Raw genomic sequence first — 16141 nt, 5'->3', positions numbered from 1 at the left:
ATTTATTTAGAAGAAAGACAGAAATGTTTCACATTTTAGAGCTGATGAACAGACATAGATTTAAATTTCCGACTTTTAGACAGTCCAAAATGAACCAAATTTATTAAGTGGCGTTCTCCTTTAAATTTGACGCAAATCACGCCAACTAAATTTTTTCTTAGATTGGGGTTAGAAATGTGGGCGAAAGTATATTCGAAAATTCCGAGCACTGCAACTAATAAAGTGTAAATTTCACAAAAACCCCACGACAGGCAGTACAAAATGTAATGTATGGATTATCGCCCAGTCCCCTCTCATCAGTCTCCAGTAACACCAGTACCATGGCTAGAAAAGAGGGGGCCCAATAGCAAAGAACAGAATTGGGCCCCATGTTGCTGGATTTTGTCAACCAAGACAGAAGGGTTTGGTGTTTGCTTGCCCCTTCGGACCCTTTTTTTGCCCCTCAAGACCCTTTATAATGACCCTTGAGGCAATTCCATTCCCCCATGTTTGCTATACATGCACTTCTTCTGGAAAAAGGGGCACTCTGCAGGGTATTTCTTACCTGTGGTATTGCAGAAAATGAAGGTTGAATTCTTTGTCGTGATCTGCGGCTCTTGATATATTTCTTCACCACATGATCATACACCTCGGCCTCTCTCCTCCGCTCCCGTGACTTTCTCCTCTTACTTAGATTATCTCTGGTTATAAATGCACAGACTGGGCACAGAGTGGAAAGCAGAAGTGTCGCATCCTCAGCCCCTTCCATTATTGCAGTACAAGTGACTTAGTCATAAGGAGGGAAATATGAGGCAAGATAATAAATATTTATATCATTAAAACAAGATGAAAAACGTTGTCACGTGTAGTGGCCATTATAGGACACGTTGTCATGTGTAGTGGCCATTATAGGATACAATGTCATGTGTAGCGGCCATTATAGGATACATTGTCATGTGTAGTGGTCATTATAGGACACGTTATCATGTGTAGTGGTCATTATAGGATACGTTGTCATGTGTAGTGGTCATTATAGGATACATTGTCATGTGTAGTGGTCATTATAGGATACATTGTCATGTGTAGTGGTCATTATAGGATACATTGTCATGTGTAGTGGTCATTATAGGATACGTTGTCATGTGTAGTGGCCATTATAGGATACATTGTCATGTGTAGTGGCCATTATAGGATACATTGTCATGTGTAGTGGTCATTATAGGACACGTTGTCATGTGTAGTGGTCATTATAGGATACATTGTCATGTGTAGTGGCCATTATAGGATACATTGTCATGTGTAGTGGTCATTATAGGACACGTTGTCATGTGTAGTGGTCATTATAGGATACATTGTCATGTGTAGTGGCCATTATAGGATACGTTGTCATGTGTAGTGGTCATTATAGGATACATTGTCATGTGTAGTGGCCATTATAGGATACATTGTCATGTGTAGTGGTCATTATAGGACACGTTGTCATGTGTAGTGGTCATTATAGGATACATTGTCATGTGTAGTGGCCATTATAGGATACATTGTCATGTGTAGTGGCCATTATAGGATACATTGTCATGTGTAGTGGCCATTATAGGATACATTGTCATGTGTAGTGGTCATTATAGGACACGTTGTCATGTGTAGTGGTCATTATAGGACACGTTGTCATGTGTAGTGGTCATTATAGGATACGTTGTCATGTGTAGTGGCCATTATAGGATACAATGTCATGTGTAGTGGCCATTATAGGATACATTGTCATGTGTAGTGGCCATTATAGGATATGTTGTCATGTGTAGTGGCCATTATAGGATACATTGTCATGTGTAGTGGTCATTATAGGATACATTGTCATGTGTAGTGGCCATTATAGGATACGATGTCATGTGTAGTGGTCATTATAGGACATGTTGTCATGTGTAGTGGTCATTATAGGACACGTTGTCATGTGTAGTGGTCATTATAGGACACGTTGTCATGTGTAGTGGCCATTATAGGATACAATGTCATGTGTAGTGGCCATTATAGGATACATTGTCATGTGTAGTGGCCATTATAGGATATGTTGTCATGTGTAGTGGCCATTATAGGATACATTGTCATGTGTAGTGGTCATTATAGGATACAATGTCATGTGTAGTGGCCATTATAGGATATGTTGTCATGTGTAGTGGCCATTATAGGATACAATGTCATGTGTAGTGGCCATTATAGGATACATTGTCATGTGTAGTGGCCATTATAGGATACATTGTCATGTGTAGTGGCCATTATAGGATACATTGTCATGTGTAGTGGTCATTATAGGATACGATGTCATGTGTAGTGGTCATTATATGACACGTTGTCATGTGTAGTGGTCATTATAGGATACATTGTCATGTGTAGTGGTCATTATAGGATACGATGTCATGTGTAGTGGTCATTATAGGACACGTTATCATGTGTAGTGGTCATTATAGGATACGATGTCATGTGTAGTGGTCATTATAGGATACGATGTCATGTGTAGTGGTCATTATAGGATACGATGTCATGTGTAGTGGTCATTATAGGATATGTTGTCATGTGTAGTGGTCATTATAGGATACGTTGTCATGTATAGTGGTCATTATAGGACACGTTGTCATGTGTAGTGGTCATTATAGGACACGTTGTCATGTGTAGTGGTCATTATAGGACACGTTGTCATGTGTAGTGGTCATTATAGGATACATTGTCATGTGTAGTGGCCATTATAGGATACGATGTCATGTGTAGTGGCCATTATAGGATACATTGTCATGTGTAGTGGCCATTATAGGATACGATGTCATGTGTAGTGGTCATTATAGGATATGTTGTCATGTGTAGTTGTCATTATAGGATATGTTGTCATGTATAGTGGTCATTATAGGACACGTTGTCATGTGTAGTGGTCATTATAGGACACGTTGTCATGTGTAGTGGTCATTATAGGATACATTGTCATGTGTAGTGGCCATTATAGGATACGATGTCATGTGTAGTGGCCATTATAGGATACATTGTCATGTGTAGTGGCCATTATAGGATACGTTGTCATGTGTAGTGGCCATTATAGGATACATTGTCATGTGTAGTGGTCATTATAGGATACGATGTCATGTGTAGTGGTCATTATAGGACACGTTGTCATGTGTAGTGGTCATTATAGGATACGATGTCATGTGTAGTGGTCATTATAGGATACATTGTCATGTGTAGTGGCCATTATAGGATACGATGTCATGTGTAGTGGCCATTATAGGATACATTGTCATGTGTAGTGGCCATTATAGGATACGTTGTCATGTGTAGTGACCATTATAGGATACATTGTCATGTGTAGTGGTCATTATAGGATACGATGTCATGTGTAGTGGTCATTATAGGACACGTTGTCATGTGTAGTGGTCATTATAGGATACGATGTCATGTGTAGTGGTCATTATAGGATACGATGTCATGTGTAGTGGTCATTATAGGATACGATGTCATGTGTAGTGGTCATTATAGGATATGTTGTCATGTATAGTGGTCATTATAGGACACGTTGTCATGTGTAGTGGTCATTATAGGACACGTTGTCATGTGTAGTGGTCATTATAGGATACGTTGTCATGTGTAGTGGTCATTATAGGATACATTGTCATGTGTAGTGGCCATTATAGGATACGATGTCATGTGTAGTGGCCATTATAGGATACATTGTCATGTGTAGTGGCCATTATAGGATACGATGTCATGTGTAGTGGTCATTATAGGATATGTTGTCATGTGTAGTGGTCATTATAGGATACATTGTCATGTGTAGTGGCCATTATAGGATACATTGTCATGTGTAGTGGTCATTATAGGATACGTTGTCATGTGTAGTGGTCATTATAGGATACATTGTCATGTGTAGTGGCCATTATAGGATACGATGTCATGTGTAGTGGCCATTATAGGATACATTGTCATGTGTAGTGGCCATTATAGGATACGATGTCATGTGTAGTGGTCATTATAGGATATGTTGTCATGTGTAGTGGTCATTATAGGATACGTTGTCATGTATAGTGGTCATTATAGGACACGTTGTCATGTGTAGTGGTCATTATAGGACACGTTGTCATGTGTAGTGGTCATTATAGGATAAATTGTCATGTGTAGTGGCCATTATAGGATATGTTGTCATGTGTAGTGGCCATTATAGGATATGTTGTATATCTAGTGGTCGTTATAGGATACATTGTCACGTGTAGTGGTCATTATAGGATACATTGATATATGTAGTGGTCATTATAGGATATGTTGTCATGTGTAGTGGTCATTCTAGGATATGTTGTATATCTAGTAGTCATTATAGGATATGTTGTGATGTGTAGTGGTCATTATGGGATATGTTGTCATGTGTAGTGGTCATTATGGGATATGTTGTCATGTGTAGTGGTCATTATGGGATATGTTGTCATGTGTAGTGGTCATTATAGGATATGTTGTGATGTGTAGTGGTCATTATGGGATATTTTGTCATGTGTAGTGGTCATTATAGGATACGTTGTTATGTGTATATATCTATTTTGTATATATCTATGTTCTATTTATCCATCTGTACTGTATTTCAAAATACATGTCTATAACACAAAGTTGAAAATAATGAATTTATTAACCAAACTATATAAAGTGTCTTGATATTTAATGGCGCTTGTCACATATTATCAGAGCAAACAAACGTATACCAAGTTGACATACAATCCTGTCAACACTTTTTCGAATGAACTTTGTAGGATTTTGAATATAGCTCATGACAAAGGAATATTTCCTAAAAAGATCTTGGAAGGCTTAATTGTAAGATACCCTAAAATTCTGACACCGTATTTCCTTCCGAAAGTTCATAAAAACCTACTAGATCCACCTGGACGCCTGATAGAGTCAGGTATGGGAGAACACTGCGACCCAATTTGTATTTTTTTTTTTACTACTATTTAAAACCTATGGTTGAGTGTCTTCCTTCTTTTTCTAAGGATACAACTGATGTTTTGACAAGAATTGAAGGTATTTACCTTGATTCTGGCATGATTCTTGTTACAGCAGATGTAGAATCCCTGTACACAAGTATCAGATATAAAGATGATATCAACGCGGCTTGCCTCTTCCTGGGGATGACCAACTGGGACAGCCAAGTATGTGAACTCATAATAGACTTATTACAGTATGTCCTTACGCATAATTTTTTTGTGTTTAAGGATGTATTCTACTTACAAAAACAAGGCACTGCCATGGGGGCGGCGTGCGCGCCATGGTATGCAAACCTGTTTCTCGGTCTCTGGGAGGTTTTTTATGGTGACAGCGTCTACGCTGTCAATCATGTGCAGTGTTGGTTGAGCTACATTGATGACTTGTTGATGATATGGCAAGGTACAGAGGTGGAACCGCAGCATTTTATGCAGCAACTCAACATTAATAACTTCAACATTAAATTGGCAAACACCTCTGATATACAAAAAAAATATTTTCTGGATATTTCAACTGTGATTGATGAGAGAAGATGTTTACAAACCAATGTCTTAAGAAAAAAGACATATGTGAACTCTCTTCGGCGCATACCCCATCAACAATTAAGGCCGTCCCAGTTGATCAGTTCCTTAGGATGAGGCGAATCTGCTCCTCGGAAACATACTTTGAGGAACAATCAAGTGATTTGATAGATTCTGTGTGAGAGGCTACAGCAACAGATGTATCAAACAGGGATAAAGACGCGCTAAAACCAAAGAACTCAAATCATTATTGCACTCTTTTGTAAAGAAAAAAGCAGGTGATAATACCATTCGTTTTATCTCAACATACAATAACCAGTGGGAATCTATGAGATCTATTCTGAGGAGATATTGGCCAATATTACAAACTGAACCTACATTAAATGCAACCCTTCTCCCAAACACCTCAAATGGCAGCGAGAAGGTGTAAGAACCCCAAAGATATGTTAGTTAAAAGCCAATATGTTCAGAAACAACCCAACCCCTTCTCCACCAGAGGCCCAACTTGGGGCTGCTATCCATGTGGGGACTGTGTGTCTTGTGCTAATATTACACGCACAAATGTCTTTAAATCAATGGATGGTGGATGGGCGACTTTTAAAATCCAGCATTACGTCTCCTGCAGCACCACGTGCGTGATTTACTATGCAGTCTGTGGAGGCTCAAAAGTATATATAGGATTAACCTTAAGGCAACTGCGCACCAGAATTAGGATCATGTACGGGATATTATTGCTTTCAGGGCTTGGGGGATTGATAGGATACACTGCGGTGTCAGAGGCGGAGATGTGATGAAACTTTTGTCCCAGAAGGAATGTAAATGGATTATTACCCTTGGAACAATGGCCCCTTTAGTCTCAATGAAAAACTAAGTTTTGCCTCAATTTTGTAATTCCTCTGCCTTTCTTTTTAAAATATTTTAACTGTGTTTGTACTAATTTTTGTTTGTTTTCAGTTTATATTTTACATTTCCTCTTATTGCCCAATTGTGCTGATACTTCATATCTAAGCTGATCCTCAAATAGATTCGATATGATGACCAATGCTGTTCCTAAAAAACTCCTAACCCTGTTTTGGAGTATAACAAAAGATGTCTTATAGAATAGTGACTCAACTGTATATATATATATATATTTACATATATTTACTGAGTGTAACTTTTTTCACTTTATTTAATACACCTTTTAATTTGCATCACGTTTATTGTTTTATTTTGTTTTATTATATTTGTATCTATAACTCAATATTTATCACACTTATGACCATCATTTTTTATATTATGATGCCAACATACTGTATATAATATATACACTGCAAATACACTTTGTCACCAATTCAGTAATACTTTTTATGTTTACTGCTATTCACATTAATGATATTAAAAACAAAAAAAAATCTTTCTAATTCCATTCATTAGGAAAGAGGTAATTTATTTATTCCATCCTAGTCCTTGGTTTATATGGATAATGTATATATGGTGAATCTTGACTAATTCATATTCTCGCTGTGATTCTCCCAGGGTTAGCGCATGCGCGGTGACCTGTCTTGCGGAGTTCTTCTCCTGGCCGTCTTTCCTGACTGTTTGCGCATGGACGGCCGGGAGCTGCGCATGCGCGATGGTGTCTGACGGCCGGGATGTTGTTCTCGCGTGACTACGGGTCGCGCGCATTTGCCGTAGACCGGGTTTCTCATTGGTCTGGAAACCATCCCCTGACACCGCACGTTTGGCATTTAAACCTGTCACAAACACTTCATATGAACCCCTTGATAAAGCTACTTGTGAAACGCGTGTCAGGGCGCTTTCTAGGCACAGCTCCACCACACCTATGGGTAAGATATTGTTTGTATATCTTTATTCTTAGATGTATTCCTACCTTTTATAAGCATTACTTGCTCCCCATATACCCACAGGTGTTTTCACCTTATACCTCCTTTTTATTTGGATTTACCTCTATTTGGATTTACCTCTATCCTATTTTTGAATGCAATTACCACTTTGCATTGTTACAAACCCTTTTTTGGACAATACACTGGTTTTACATGTCCCCTTTGTATTCATTTCACTAATATCTATCCATTGCATTGATATTACATATGTGATTGCATATTTATGCCCTCATTAAGTGGTGTTGTTTCAAAACTATTTTTGTGTAGCCTATATACCGTTTTTTTGTGTTTGGAGCTCCCGTATATTTTAAACTTTTTAGTCTTTTTTCTACTAATATACATGACTCCGTGTCCTGTTATATACATTATCAGAGCGAGGTTGCCATGAAGAATGGCACATTATATGACTGCGCTGAACGATTCCTACAACTACAGAAGTGTAAGGACAAAAGTTGACTATACACAAAGTAACCAAAATGTTTAACTAAATGAGATCATACAACAATAAATGCAGTCAGCAGTTGGTATAGATCCTTTCTTCTTCTTCTTCTTCTTCTTCTTTTACATTGACGTAAATTTCTTCAGAATCTTCAATATTGGTTTTATTCTGCACAATAAAGATATTGGTGTTGGAAGAGTTAAGTTACAATAAACTTCAGAGAATCTAAAATATCGACATTTTATTTGGCATCTATAAAACTATTGGTGAGACGATCACCCCCCCCCCCTCCTCCATCATCTTTATCCACACAGGGCATCACCTCACTTCTTCAACCCTCTGAGGGATAATTCCTACATATCATATCTGCTGAGGTCTCTTCATCTTGTTGACTTCCATTCAATCCTATGCAATCCCTATCATTTCTCCATTGACCACAGCCCTCTTGAGTCAAACCATCTACTTGTCCATGTCTGGTCTAGACTTCCTGCAGAACATACCAAGCTCTCTGCTGTTATGAGCTCTCCATCTGGGGTTAATTAGGGATCGGTAGGGTCAGACTGGCCCACCAGAGTACAAGAGGATCCTCCGGTGAGCCCAGGCTTTAGTTCAATTATTGACCACAGAGGTCCAGCAGAAGACAACCCTGTTTGGAGATAACTTTGGAGCAATCACTTACCACTAGGGTCTATTTCTTATGGGATGATTCACCAATAACCTATTAGACATTATTGATGATACATCCTTTGTACAATAATACCAACAATGATTATGATGCAATTAAAAATGGATGTGTATATGTTTTGTGTAGATGCAACCCCTGCTTGTTCAGTGTCTGCACTGAGCTTTTCTGGTGATTTGCATTGCGGGAAGTGTTGTCTTTACACGAGATTCTGTACCATAATCCGCTGTAGGGAAAACTAACTGTCCAAAAGCTTACTGACTGTTTCTAATAACAACAAGGTGGAAAGGTTTTTTTTACAGTTAGAGTAGTCAAACTATGGAATTCCCTACCCCAAGATGTAGTGATTGCAGATACTATGTCAGCATTTAAAAAAAAAAAAGGCTAGCTGCTAGTTTACTGACGAATGGCATTGAGGATTATAATTAATCAAGCAATGAATGAAGGTTAATTAATAGGGAAAGGTTGAACTTGATGGACCTGTGTATTTTTTTTAACCTGCGTAACTTTGTAGCAAGCAGAATTATGAATACAGCTCTGGAATGCAAAACATATAACTCAGGATCAAGATAAGTAATATAATGCATTTGCCACGTTTCTCAACTTTTCAGATTATATGGATGTATTTAACCCCTTAATGACCAGCCTATTTTAGACCTTAATGACCAAGCCCTTTTTTTACGTTTCTCCATCGTCTTATTCAAAGAGATATAACTTTTTTATTTTTGCGTCGACATAGCTGTACAAGGTCTATTTTTTTGCGGGACAAGATGTACTTTTTAATAGCACCATTTTGGGGTAAATAGAGTTTATTGATTAACTTTAATAACTTTTTTTGGGGGGTAATAGAAAAAAAACTGCCATTTCGCCACACTTTTTTGCGTCCTACATTTACGCCGTTTACCGTGTGGTATAAATAACACAATAGCTTTATTCAGCGGGTTGTTGAGATTGCAACGATACCAAATTTGTATAGATTTTGTATGTTTTACTGCTTTTACACAGTGAAAACCCTTTTTTTCTAAATTATTTGTTGTTGCGTCTCCATATTTGAAGAGCCCCTCATCCCCATACATAGCTCCTCGTGACAGGAGCCAACGAGCGCCGATCAACCAGTTGTCTTGTTAATCGGTGCTCATCTATACGGCCTTCGTCGGGCCGTGTAATAGCACTTTTAGTTCTGCTAGATCTGTAGACTGATTTCATTCCTCATATCTTTATGCTATAGATAAGCATTAGGCTTCAATGTGTTAAACAAATGCTGAGTTACTAGAAGATAGGAAATACTTTACCTCAAACGAAACAGCCGCAAATACATGGTCAGGGTTTCTGTTTGCACATTTCCTAATCTTTCCATAATTGGTATTGCCAACAATGTTATATTCTGTATTATCCGTTATGTAGTTGTTTGGTTTCAATGTTTCCTTTTCCCTTGATCTAGAAAAAGTATAAGAACGTTAAATGGATGACTAAAGTATAATTTATAATATGCAGCATAGACTTCAGTCTATGAGTACCCCAAAAAATAGTGTCAGGGTGCCCAGATAAACAATGCCAGTATGCACAATAAACAGTTCAAGAGTATCCAGCCAAACAGTATCAGTAAGCCCAGCGTAATGTAGGCGCAGCCGTAATGAAGGAAGCGCATGACTAGGTGTTTGGGATTTTTAGGCTGCTATGTTTTGGCTACTAGGTTTTAGACTATGTTATAGGGATTGGAGGGCTAAGGAAAAGGGGCATGGGGCAAAATGTATCTATATGTGGTGGGTGGAGAGTAAAGTATATAAGTCCATGCGGGGAAGAGGCAGCCCTCTTTCCCGCTGGACAACAGGAGAAAAATTTGTCCTGTTATTACATTTAAAAAATATATATATATATATATTCATATTTTTCACTTACCTGATGGACGCGGCGATGGAGACCACGATGGCCAGGATCCGGGATGCAGCGATGCAGCACGGCGTGGGATGGCTGGATGCGCTGTTTGCCGGGGCTCTTCCTCCAGTTCCAGCGGCTGGAGAGGAGAGTGAGGGACGCAGCAGCAGGCTTTCCAGGCCTCAGGAGAGGCCTTCATCAGCAGAAACACCTCGGTCTGGTCGGCGCCGAGGGAGCCCCTCCAGGGACCCTCCTCCTCCTGCTGGCCCAGAGCTGCACCCTGGCGACGGGCCGCGGAGGTCTGGGAGGAATCCCATCACCATCAGGCGGGCAAGACCGGAGGTGACAGGAGGGGGGGGCCGCGGCGGCCATCTTCCTCCCTCCTGTCTGCAACGACAAGACCGGAAGTGGAGGCGGGACCGGAAGTGCACGCTGGACCGGAAGTACACGCTGGACCGGAAGTGCACGCTGGACCGGAAGTGACGGCTTTCTCCGGCGCCGATGTTCCTGGTGCCGGAGGAGCTCTTCAGACGTCCGGACATCAGACCCGATCCGGAGGAAGAGGCGGGCGGCCTCCAGATGGGGAGCGAGATCGCCTCCTGCTGGAGCAGGGAGGCGTGTGGCGGCGGCAGCGACCGGAAGGACCCGGGCAGCTTCGGTGAGCGACGCCGGGCCCCATCCGGACAAGGGGGGGCAGCGGTCTGCGAGACAAGTGACGAGCAGAAGATTTATTTTTGACAGCCCTGCCGATCCAGTCCTTCTGCAGGGCTGTCAAAAATAAATCTGTCAGTCTGAATATGTCGCGCCACCAGCGGGTGGCAGGATCGTGGACAAATATGTCGCGCCACCAGCGGGTGGCAGGACCGTGGACGGGCCGCGTTACGCTGGGCCTAGAGCTTCACCGACCAGAAGTGCGCGGAGCTACGGGGAGCGTGGGGTGCAGGAGCACCACTCCCCAGGATCGTCACGTTTAGAGGGATGCAGGAATATTTTATGAGAATTGTGCCAGGCGTAGAGCAGTCGCCAGCGAGGGTATGGGGCGCTGCTAGTGAGGCGTCTGCTAGTGCGGCGGGGAGTGCGGTTGCTAATGAGGCGATTTCTGGTGCAGCTGCGGCAGGGATTGCGGGTGTTAGTGAAGTGGCGCCGATTGTGGGTGCCATAGTGGCGGTGGAAAAAGCGGTTGACGCGGCGGCTAGTACAGCTAAGAAAGTGGTGGAGGATGTGCGTTTGGCTGACGTGGCAAAAGGTGAGGTTTATGTGTGCTTTGAGGGCGCGCTGGGGGCACATTTGAAGGTGGAGATTAGGGAAAAGATCTGGAAAGATGAATATGTGGAGATTTTTTCTTTGCTGCCGTTAGAAAAGTTTAATTTGGACAGGTGGAAACCGGATGAAAGTAAGAAGGAGGAGGAGGAGCAGCGGCGGTATCGCTTGATTCCTCGGACTTTTGCGAATTGGCTGCAGGCCTTCGCTATCTTGGCTAGTGTGGTGGGTGAGAAGGCGCCGGAGAACTGTTCGGCGCTATTCTGTTATATGGATTCGGTAGGGGAGGCGTATCGTGTATACGGTGGTAATGCATGGTTGCGGTATGACGAACAGTTTAGTCAGCGGAAGTCGGTGCGCCCGTCGTTGCGATGGGACCACAAAGATATCAGTTTGTGGATGCGTTTGATGTCTGCGCCAAAACAGGGGCAGCAGCCCTTTCGGGATGCGGCCGGCGGTCAGGGGTCAGCAGCGGGTCGGTCAGGATCCTCAGGAAAGGGGTGTTGCTGGCAGTATAATGAGGGGCATTGCAAGTTCGGCCCAGACTGCAGGTACAAGCACGAGTGCTCCGGTTGCGGAGGCGCCCATGGTTTGTCCAGATGCTTCAAGAAGCATAAGGGCAGGCAGGGAGATGCTGAGCAGAAGAGGGGCGACGCCGGTGAGGGTGGAAAGGATGCTCACGTTTTTAGGGGGCTATCCAAATAGGAAAGTGGCGGAGTTGTTATGGTTAGGATTTTCAGAAGTTTTTCGGATTCCTTGTACGTCGGTTGGACGTGATGGGGTAGTCCGTAATTTGTCGTCTGCTTTGGCGCGGCCTGATCTGGTTACGGATAAGCTGCTAAAGGAGGTGGCTTTGGGCCGCATGGCGGGGCCGTTTTCCTCCCCGCCTGTTCAGAGTTTGCGGGTTTCCCCGTTAGGTTTGGTTCCAAAAAAGGAGGTGAATAAATTGCGCCTTATTCATCACTTGTCTTATCCGGAAGGCGAGTCGGTGAATGACGGCATTGATCCGGCATTGTGCGCGGTCAGTTACACTTCCTTTGATGCGGCGGTTGTTTGGGTTCGCAAATACGGGAAGGGCTCTCTGTTAGCGAAAACTGACATTGAGGCCGCTTTTCGTTTATTGCCGGTGCATCCGGATAGTTTTTGTTTGCTGGGATGCTATTGGCAGGAGGAATATTTTGTGGATTGTTGCCTCCTGATGGGCTGCTCCATTTCATGCGCTTATTTTGAGATGTTTAGCACGTTTTTGGAGTGGGTGGTCCGTCGGGAGGCGCAGGTGCAATCTGCCCTGCATTATCTGGATGATTTCCTGTTTATCGGGCCGCCGGGTACCTATATGTGTGCAGGATTGCTACACACTATGGAGAGAGTGGCAAAGGATTTTGGGGTACCTCTGGCGCCTGAAAAAACTGAGGGACCCACGACGGTCATTAAGTTTTTGGGAATCATGATTGATTCAGATAATATGGAGTGTCGCTTGCCTGATGATAAGTTGCTGGAAGGTTGGTGGCGAGTGCGCTGCGCAGGAAGAAGATACAGTTGCGGGACTTGCAATCCTTGTTGGGGCATTTGAATTTTGCTTGTAGGATTATGCCCATGGGGCGGGTGTTTGCAGGCGATTGGCGAGTGCTACCGCAGGGGTGCATTCCCCTCATCATTTCATTAGGTTGTCGGCGGAGTTGAAAGCTGACTTGTTGGTGTGGGGGGAGTTTTTGCAGACCTATAATGGGCGGTCGGTGCTCATGTATCAGCCGGTGTCTAGTGTGGACTTGGAGCTGTATACTGATGCATCAGGTGCTTGTGGATTTGGGGCTTATTTCCAGGGGCAGTGGTGTGCAGGAGTTTGGCCAAAGGCATGGCATGAATGTGGTTTTGTCCGTAACTTAGCTCTGCTGGAACTGTTCCCGATTGTGGTGGCTGCGGAGTTGTGGGGGGATTGTCTGCGGGACCGGAGAGTGCGTTTCGTATGTGACAATCTGGGTGTCGTTCAGGCTGTTAATGCGCAGACAGCTAACTCTCCGCCAGTCGTGCGACTATTGCGACATTTAGTTTTGAGAGGTCTGATGTTGAATGCGCATTTTGTGGCAGTACATATTCCTGGGGTGCTGAATTCTGTGGCTGATTCCCTTTCTCGTCAACAGTGGGACAGGTTTCGTCTGCTGGCGCCGGGGGCGGAGTCTCATGGCCTGCCTTGTCCAGAGCATCTGTGGAAGGTGGTGTGACAATGGCGATGTCGCTCGTGGAAAAGTCGGTTAGTGCGTTTACGTGGCAGAGGTACAGTGCGGTGTGGCAGGTATGGGAGGCTTTGTTAGAAAATGCAGGTATTGCAGATCGGCCGGCGTGTTTGCTGTATTTTATAGGAAATGCGTACAGTGAAGGGGCGTCTGCAGCAACGGTTGCTCGGAGTTTGTCGGCCTTGGCTTTTTGGTTTAAGAAGAAAGGTGAGGAGGACGTGACTAAGTCCTTTCTGGTCAGGCAGGCAATGAAGGGTTTCAGGAGGGGTTCCGCAGTTAGGGACCACAGGTGTCATTTGAGCTGTTGGTAGCAATTTGTGATTTGTTGAGGGTGATTTGTGTTTCGGGGTTTGAAGAGCGGCTATTTACACTGGCCTTTTCTTTGGCTTTCTTTGGGGCGTTCCGGATATCGGAGTTGGTGTCGGCCAGTAAGAGTGTGGCAGGGGGCTTATTGTACGCGGATGTGGATTTGGATGGCTCCTGCCTTTCTTGTTTGCTTCGTAGATCTAAGACAGATCAGGAAGGGAGAGGTTTTGTGGTGCGTTTGTATGAGTTACCAGGGTCGCAGGTGTGCCCGGTCCACTGTTTTCGGGAGTTTGTTGCGGTGAGGCCCGAGGGGCCGGAGTCCTTGTTGGTTCATGCAGACGGGTTGTCTTTGTCAAAATTCCAGTTTTCACAGGTGTTCAAGAAATGTATCCTGTTGTCTGGCAGAAGGGGGGCAGGTTTTAGCTCTCACTCTTTTAGAATTGGCGCAGCTACGGAAGCAGCGCGGTGGGGTTTATCCCCGGCGATGGTTAAGAAGATCGGTGGGTGGGAGTCAGACCGATATAGGTTGTATGTGCAGCCTCACTTACTTTGAGGCGGTGGTGATAAGATGTGCTGGAGGTGGATATGGAGTAGTTACGTTGCTGTTTTGTGTTGTTTTAGGTGCAGGTCCCTGCTTGATTTGGATTGTTGGGCACTCCTACGTGCACTGGGGAGGTGTGCGTGCAGATGTTCGTCCGGCCGGACGGCAGTTGGGCCTGGATCACGCAGAAGTGCAGGTCAGATGGTTGGGTCTGCGGGGCATGCTGTGGTGTAGGTTGCTACCAGAGGTCCATTTTTATGCAGGTTTGGACAGGGCGCCGGATATTTTGGTGGTGCACCTTGGCGGTAATGATTTGGGCATTCGGTCGTCCAGGGATTTGGTGAGGGATGTTAAGATCGATCTGTTGCGGTTGTGGTCGTCTTTTCCAGGAGTGGTGATCGTATGGTCGGATATTGTGGCTCGCAAGGTGTGGCGGCAGGCACGTTCCGTCCATAGTTTGAATAAAGCGCGAGCAAAGGTGAACAAGGTGGTTGGCAGGTTTGTGGCTCGCAATGGCGGTGTTGTGGTGCGGCATAAGGAGTTGGAGGGCAGAGAGGTAGGTTTCCTCAGGGCGGATGGTGTTCATTTAACCGAGGTGGGTCTTGATATCTGGACCCTGGACATCAAGGAGGGCATGGAAAAAGCCCTGCAGTTGTGGAGGGACAATCATGTGTAAGGGGTCACACATGATTGTCGTGGCGGTAGGAGGAGGGGTCTTTGGAGGCACGTAATGGTAAGAAGGAGAAGCAACAATGGAGATTGTTGCAAGAGAACTCGGGGCGTTTAACCCTGGATAGTATTGGAGGGCTGGGGAGTGGTTACCCAGCTGATATGGCATATATTCCTGATGGGCAGGGTCCCCAGGAAGGGAGAGAGAGGTCTTGGACATGGTTGGTGCCCTCGGGTCAGGTGCAGAACGGCTGTAGGGTAAGGGGTCCAGACCTAATAAGGAAACGATGGAGTTTAATGATTGAAGTGCCTTCAAGGATCCTTTATCTGGAGTTGGGAAATAGAGCAGGATGTTATCATGGAGTTATGATGTGTTTATGGTTATGCTCTTTTATCAGAAAAAAGGTGTGTTTAATAAATGGCTGCTGTGGCCTTTACACCAAAATTCATGTGTGGTCTCTTATTGGGGTTTGGGGTGTGTAAGGCCGTAGACAGCGAAAGTCATCAAACATACCTTAAGTCATGACGTATAAAAGTGTGAGAGTCAGAGAGTACCTTATAAATCATGCCATGGACTCTGTCAGAGTGACCAGATAAACGGTGCCCAAGTACCAAGATAAACAAGACCGAAGTCATCAGATAAATAGTGCCAGAGTGCCCAGCAAAGCTGTGTCAGGGTGCCCTATAAACTGCTCCAGAGGGCTCTCAAAAGTTTTCTATCTAGAAAAACAGTTCCAGAAAGTTCTCA

General features: G+C 43.8%; 1 protein-coding gene across 1 annotated transcript in view; it reads right to left on the bottom strand.

The window, feature by feature from the left end:
* Positions 1-7901: 7901 nt before the first annotated feature.
* LOC142662675 (uncharacterized) overlaps positions 7902-16141 on the bottom strand; it is an 85722-nt gene continuing 77482 nt past the window's right edge. The window contains exons 16-17 of the mRNA XM_075840887.1: positions 9801-9945; positions 7902-7994 (exon numbers count right to left, since the gene is read on the bottom strand). Coding sequence (XP_075697002.1) covers positions 7902-7994; positions 9801-9945 — 238 coding nt within the window. The remainder of the gene's footprint in view (positions 7995-9800; positions 9946-16141) is intronic.

The sequence above is a fragment of the Rhinoderma darwinii genome, chromosome 10 (genome assembly GCF_050947455.1).
Source record: "Rhinoderma darwinii isolate aRhiDar2 chromosome 10, aRhiDar2.hap1, whole genome shotgun sequence".
In the NCBI taxonomy this organism is placed as follows: domain Eukaryota; kingdom Metazoa; phylum Chordata; class Amphibia; order Anura; family Rhinodermatidae; genus Rhinoderma; species Rhinoderma darwinii.
This window is presented reverse-complemented; position numbering and strand designations above follow the sequence as displayed.